Genomic DNA, 7400 nt, shown 5'->3' on the forward strand with positions numbered 1-7400 from the left:
GCATTGTCGGTATTAAATTCGCATAAATCTTTGTGTTGATGATGCTGGCTGGGCACAGCACTGAAACCCCGAGAAGAGACTGACCGTTATGACTCAAAGCACTCTTGCATTAAGAGAGTTGAAATTCACACGCAGATGCAGACACACTTTATATGCAATAACTGGAGGCTTACATATTTTAGCATAATAATAGTTATTAGATTATTTATCAAGCTACAGCTTTTTAAATTACGCAACCTTTGTCCTCACGCCAAGGAAAAATTATCGTGTATTTAATTTAATTAAATCTAACACGCAATTTTATGCTTAAGTAAAAGTGATTCGAGACTTCATTGAACGAATCTCGAAGTGAGTGTAACCATCTTCATTAAGGAATATAGGCAAGATAATAAAGTGAAGGATCAAAGGCTGCAGAGAATTACTTTATGAAAAGCACATTTTTATTATTCATTTCATAACAGAGCCATGTAGACCATTTGTACAAGATACATCACAATCTAAAGTGCACAAATACTGTACAACAAATTGATATTAAATAAAAATTTAAGAGGAAATCCACAGCATTTAAAACAAATGAAATTATAAAAATGTTGGGACATGCTTAAGATAAAGCAAACAATACATCTGGGAATAAAATTAAATTAAAACCATCTGTCACTTAGATACAGGATTCATTTAGCACAATAGGAGGGCGCTTAGCTTTGGCACCTTCTTATAAACTTCTAAAAATGCAATAGCAGAATCACTTTTTTATGTAAACAAAAGAAAGTAAAAGACAGAATAGCAGGGATCTATACATTTGAGTGAGAATGGACACATCAGATTCCTAAGGACTGGTGTAGAAGGTATAGTAGCCCATTCCTTTCTGGTTGTTGTCTTTGTTATATTCATCGGTGGTCAAGTCCTCGCACTTGATGGTGGGTGAGGTGTCAGTGCTTGACCCTCCCGGTGACAACCTGCGCCTCTTGCAGATCATGGAGTACACCCCCGAGTCGGTAGAGTCCACTGATTTCAGCGAGTGCGGCGTCTCCATCCACGGCGAGGTGGCAGCAGCGGCAACACCCACAGCGGCGGCTGTGGTGGTGGCGGCAACAGCCGTGGTGCCCTCGTCTTGCAGCTTGTCCTTGGCTGCCAGCGGGTCATCGGCGTAGGCTGGGGGACTGGGCCGCGGGGACCAGGGCAGGCCCGTGGTCATCTTCCGCTGGTACGCGCCCCGGGTGCTGCCCCAACCGGCCATGAAGGCAGCCGAGTCCGGGTAGTAGCCCAGCGCGTGGGACGACTGCAGGGGCAGGGGCTTGATGCCGTACGAGGAGAGCAGGCCCGAGGTGGAGTAATCGCCATCGTACGGCAGGTCCAGCTTGGCCGACGAGCCCGTCTGCTGGACCGAGCCCACGAACCAGCGCTGGGCCGAGGCGGCGCTGGCGGCGGCGGCCGCCGCGTCCTCACCCTGCGGGGAAAGCAGGCCGTTGGTCTGGGGCACGGCGCGCTCACCCGTGTAGAAGCGGTGGTTCTGGGGCAGGTTGTTGACAAACTGGTCCTGGAAGAAGGGCTGCATGGCGTAGCGCGCCCCCGGCACAATCTGGTGGGAGCGGGGGGAGTCCGTGGGGGAGGGCGTCAGTCTGTCGCTCTCTGGGGCCGTGTACATCCTGGGAGAGGGGAAGAGGGGATGAGGAAACAAGAAAGGGAAAGAAGGACAGAGCAAAAGAGACGGAGGTCAGAGAACTGAAGAGAGAGAACTAAATAACCTTTATTTTTATTATACAATACAAAAATGTCCTCAGTTTACTCCACAAGAAAAAAGAAAGAACAGCACTGATCCACAAATTAATTACAAAGAATCCAAGTGTGTGTAAATGTACTTACGAATCATAGTTGTCTCTGAAGCCTTTTGCAAAGGGATTGTGGTCAATCTTCAGCTGTGTGATCTGTGCCAAAAAAACAAAAACAAAACAGGTCAGCTAGTATTCAATTCAGGGACAACATATCAAGAGTTGATGTCAGTGGGTGTAGGCTTGCAAAACAGGAAAGGTGGTCTGCTACTCACATCTGTGTTCTGGTAAGCGGTGACTGCAATGAACTGGTTCTCAGGAAAGGTGAAGGTCTGAGTCTTCGCTTCGTTGCTTATGTCCTCTGCACCATCCTCAGTAACTTCCACTATGTGAAGCCGCGGTTGATATTTGTGCAGCGACTGCAAGACAATCATCTACCAAAAGACAAGTATGCAAGTAGCTATGTGTTAAAACCACTCAAGATGCGGTGTGAGCAAGTGATGTTTTTGTGTGTGTGCATGCGTTAGTGTGTGTGCGTGCGCTTATGTGTGAGTGTGTGTGTGTGTGTGTGTGTGTGTGTGTGTGTGTGTGTGAGAGAGAGAGAGAGAGTGTGCATATGTGTGAGATGGTCTTCAGTGTATATGTGTGGGGTGCAACTTCATATTCGTTCCTTTATGCACAAGTTAGGAACAAAGAGTTTCTCAAACTCTAGTTTATCTCTCTGCATAGTCTGTCTGCCTCTTACCCCCTCCATGTTTGGATACTGTCTGTCCACTAGCCACTTTTACCACTGTCTTTCTGCCTCACTGTTTGCGTGCTATATTAGCACATATGCATAACCCCTCCCTCCATGCCACAGCTGAACTGTGGCCACACTTATACCTTTTCTTAAAATAGTTAAATATATAGATATATAGACTTTACTTTATTTCTGCATTGTTGGACTTACTCATTTGCACTATCACCATGACCACTATCACCATTGCACTATCACCATTGCACTCATTCACACAGAGCACCTTACCTCACCTTACTATGCACAGAGAATCACAGGCTCAGTCCCTGCTTCCGTCATTACAAGTGCCTCTGATTGATTAAATCACCACTATGTGGATACTGTTTTTAGAATTGATTTAGATTAAGTGTTAGTTAGTATAATTTGTATTTTAGTATATTCTTTATCTTCTACTGTCCTTATTGCTTAGTTGTGTTTTTATATTATATACATTAATTACTCTTTCTGCTGTTAAAGAATGTGTTTGTGTTGTCTGTATGCTGCTGAGACCTTGAATTTCCCCTGGGGATCAATAAAGTATCTATCTATCTATCTATCTATCTATCTATCTATCTATCTATCTAAAATAACATTAAATTAAAATTGGGAATGTTTTTTCAGTGTTTGCCAATAATATAAAATATGTTTATGTATAAGATAAATGAAAGAAAGAAACAGTTGTCACATCTACCACGCAGTTTACCAACCTGGGTGTTGTTATTGTTGGCGCCCTTGTTGTTGGTTAGCTTCAGCTTGCCGAAGGAGATCTCCTGTCGCATCCAGTGGGCCCCGGTGTTAGGAGATTCAGGGTGGACGTACACTTTATTTCCTACGTAACAAAAGGATATTTTCGCAGCTCGGTTAACGATGCTGAAACTGATTTGCTTTTCTTGAAATGTATTTAAAATACAAAGTTTAATTTCATTATGAATGAAATTAGATTACATTTAATTAAACCACCAATAATGCATTCGTTAAGCATAAACCTTTGTTGCAAGTTTCTTTAAGTGTGTGAATGGAAATGAAATAAACATGCAAACAACAACAATAATGCTAACAATAGGAATATTGTTACTAATTACAAGAAATATTAATAATATATTTTCAATATATAAGCATGCATTTGTTCAATTTAATTGTAAATAACGCCTGAATCATTTAATAATTTAAACACATTTTATATTCTCGTTCATTTGCACATAGAAACCAAATTCAACTGAATCGCAATTAAAAGTATAATAATGATTCGATAGTAAATTATACATTTCACAATATGAAAGATACAATTCTGACGAATTGCGCTCGAACTATATTTCGTTTAGGTCTGACTTTAGCAACTTTTGTCAGCGCTCATTTGGTCACAGATGGGTGCGCATTGGCTAGAAGAGTTAGAATGGGCTTTGACGAATTATGTGTGAAAGAAAATAAAACATACCTTGCATGTTGTTGTCAGCCTTTCCACAGGTCACCCATTTACCTCCTTGGAAACGCCAGTGGTTTGGATCGGCCAAAATTACCTCCACAAAGACGTTGTAATGTGCCGTTAGATTCAGTCCAGTGATATTGAAACTAAGAAAGGGAAACATCCGCCTGTCAAATAAAAAACGTGAGGATTAGTTTTCAAGCGTTGGCGAACATCTGGGAAACATCACAATACATTTTAAATTAAGTTCATTATTGCTCTTTTTTTAGCGCAAACCACTAAGTCAACGTCGCTGTCCATCGTTGAGCATAAATCGCAGATGCAAAATGAGTCAAGCATTATTAACGGTTAATTCTTAAATATTGCAGCAATATCTCATTTTACTAATGATAACTTCAGCGTTTTGGCAACGGTAGGACGCATGGCGCACATTTATGCAGAAAATTATTTAACACTCATAATTTCGGAGATAGGCTTTTTACGCATCAGATTGCAATGCGATAGGCCCACATTCTCCGATTTGTTTGATTGATCTATGTGCATGGCTTACCTGCCCTGTTTGGTGATGATCATCTCCGTCTGATGTCGGTGAAACTTCAGCCACAGAGGACGGTTGCACAAATAAACTTGAGCCCTTGCTCCTCCGGCTGACCCTGGGATAGGCATTGAGCTGAGTCCCGAGCCTGATCCTGGGTACGGCGGGTACAGGCATCCTGGACCTTGCCCAAACTGGTACCCTGTAGCAAATTGACTCCTACTGGCGCAGACAGCTGATGAAAACCCTGTCGGTGGCAAGACCGATCCGTAATGCAGTGAAGTCGAATACCTAGACCCGTTTGACCCACTATACACAGTCCCGGTCTGTCCGTAAGGGAACAGAGAACATGGGTTCGCCACGTCGGTGCTGGGCTGTGTTGAAGAGATGAAGTACCTGTCAGAACCGAGTTCGTCTATGTTATAGCGACGGCTGCTGGAGAGGTCATCTTCGCCGATGACTGGCGAACTTTTTCTTCCATCTGGAGCCGTTTTAGTCCCGGAGAAGTGGTCACTCTCTCCCTCGCCCATCATTGCGTTTCCAACCGCACTATGATATTTCTTGGGCCCGTTATTTGCCTCGGATTCCGTTCTATCCACTTCTTGGTAGTCAATCTGCGTCGACCCCGGGCTATTCGTAGTACTTTCTGAAGAAGAGAGATTGTAAAAAGTCTTGGGCAAATTGATAGATGCGCTGGGCAAAATATTCTCTAACTGCATTCTTAAATATACGACGAATAAAAAGCACTGCGACTTTAAATATTCCAAAACAAATTACAAGAACCAAGACGCACTGCTGGCGTCTTGGTAAATATTCTTTACTTGCGGCCCCTGTAGAAAGATACGTAGGCTTCAGAACATCTAAGGCGCACCTTCGAATCTCGGTTTCTGCCCTTTTATCTGTGCTGTGTGACAGTAACGCTGCAGTTCTCTTATATAGGATAGTCCTTACTCATACCACAAAGTAGCCTACCTCAACTTTGATGGGAGGAGCTTCGTGAGATCCGAGACAATCATTGTTCCTCGTCTGCTCATTGGCTGACACAAACTTCACATTAATTCAATTAGAAAATGCAATTACAGTATTGACACCGATGCTGTTTATCCCACCAAATGCAGATGTTTCACATACGAAAATAAAATATTTCTAGTTTATTTATTTGTGTTTGCCTGACTTCACGAAAGAGGAGACACGAGATAATAGCTTACCAGTTGAAGCTTGACTCTTGTACAACATATTTTAAGACAACAGATTCAGCAATAATGTTGTGGCTTGTAAACTATACCCTTGCAGTCATTGGATCAGAATTGAAGATTCAAGAAAAAACATCTACTTACCAGGGGAGTGATTTAACACCTCTTCATATCTGTCTGTAAAAGACTGCACGCAGGTCGTCTGAAAGCCTTTTTGTCAAGAAAAGCCGTTTGAAGCGTGGCGACTGAAAGAAAGCAGCTATTAAACTGAACCGACCATGAAACTGATTTTGTGGTCAATCAACAAACACGTGCACCGGTGTTCAGATCATACTACAACAATTTGGAGGCCTTTTTCAGATTTCCTGTAGAACTTCAGTTTTTCACATTAAAAAAAAATCTAAATGTTCTCAAAATAATTAAAAACTCAAATGTTACACAGCATTTGATATCGAGGATTAGATTAAATTGCATTAATTTCAACGGCAACAATCACGGCTGAAGTTCTTTATGAACACCCGTTTAAAAGCTGACGACTTGCCAGCGCTTCTTGGTTAAAACTAAACTCTTGTTAGTATGACTGTCTTCTTTCTGAAAGGCGTGCAAAAGTTTTGGTGAGGGGGCGGCACCTGTGAGGTCACAAGTTTTACTAAAAGCTCCCTCTTTAATACTCCCCTGTTGAGCTAAAGTCATCCCTTTAGACATGGTGTAATTCTAAAACAAAGGTGATGAAATATAGACATTGACTTTATTGGCCCATGCTAGTGTAACTGCAAATGGCTATAATTCCAAAATCAAGCATGGTATCTAGGCCTGATATGGATGATTCACCTAGCCTATCTATGTGTACTGCTGAAGACTAAATGCAGTTGATTAAAGCGCTCGGAGAGGATATTCTGTTTGCATTTCTGTATGCAAGACCTGCTGCAGTGTCCTGTGAAAAAATATCTGGTCACTGGCCATCACCTGAATAAACACTTCAAAACGCACTATGTATTAATTCAGTATGAAATTATATCTGATTATCTTGAGATAATCAAGCGGTCACGTGAAAGAAATAGGCGCGTACAAATCCCAATGGAGCTCTACCCGTAAAGCTGAGGGAAAACGGCCAATTATTTTTCCATCTGAACGAACCTGTGACGCTGAATGAAGGGACAGCTTGGCTAAAAGAAATGCGTTGTTAAAACTCGATAACCGGCGCGCCGGTGACACAGACAAGCAATGCAGTGGAGACATTTAAGGCAAATGCAGCAGGCACGTGAGGAAAGAAAACACTTAAGACACTTAAGACCGCCCCTCGGACGGCACGCGCGCTTACCCGGAAAGAATACCCTCTCATTCGTCAACTTGACGTTCAGTAAGGTGAAACAGAATGCAAACTTTGCACACGAAAGGACGGTAAAGACTGAGTGGTAAAACAATGTTTTTTGACAAAGAATGAATTTCCAATTGTTGCCTGGAAATCTCATAGTAAACCTGTCCAAATGTGTCTAAAGCTAATAAAAATGGAGATGTCGATTTTTGTAGGTGTCCTACACAACTCCATATACGAATTAAAATAAGAATATATTATTTAAATAAAGAATGTATAAAATCCAAACCTTAGGTTTTTACGTAGATTGTAGATTAATTGTAGGCTAGTAACTGTAACCTCCTCTCACTATAGTGCTCTCTGGTGTCGACAGTTTGCTATAGTCACACT

The 7400-nt window shown here is 42.1% G+C and overlaps 1 protein-coding gene across 5 annotated transcripts; it reads right to left on the reverse strand.

The window, feature by feature from the left end:
• Positions 1-418: 418 nt before the first annotated feature.
• eomesa (eomesodermin homolog a) lies at positions 419-6944 on the reverse strand. 5 transcript variants are annotated; one of them, XM_042077649.1, is made up of 9 exons: positions 6833-6944; positions 5840-5940; positions 5475-5539; positions 4518-5148; positions 3980-4134; positions 3252-3373; positions 2045-2203; positions 1864-1925; positions 419-1646 (listed from the first exon to the last, which is right to left on the reverse strand). In XM_042077649.1, exons 4-9 carry the CDS (start codon positions 5033-5035, stop codon positions 827-829), a joined length of 1836 nt encoding a protein of 611 aa, XP_041933583.1. In that variant the 5' UTR covers positions 5036-5148; positions 5475-5539; positions 5840-5940; positions 6833-6944; the 3' UTR covers positions 419-826. The 5 variants fall into 5 exon arrangements, with proteins under 5 accessions (XP_041933583.1, XP_041933581.1, XP_041933582.1 ...); XM_042077647.1 differs by lacking the exon at positions 5475-5539; XM_042077648.1 differs by lacking the exon at positions 6833-6944 and having other exon boundaries at positions 5475-5549; positions 5840-6735.
• Between the last annotated feature and the right edge of the window lie 456 nt (positions 6945-7400).

The sequence above is a fragment of the Alosa sapidissima genome, chromosome 21 (genome assembly GCF_018492685.1).
Source record: "Alosa sapidissima isolate fAloSap1 chromosome 21, fAloSap1.pri, whole genome shotgun sequence".
NCBI lineage: Eukaryota > Metazoa > Chordata > Actinopteri > Clupeiformes > Clupeidae > Alosa > Alosa sapidissima.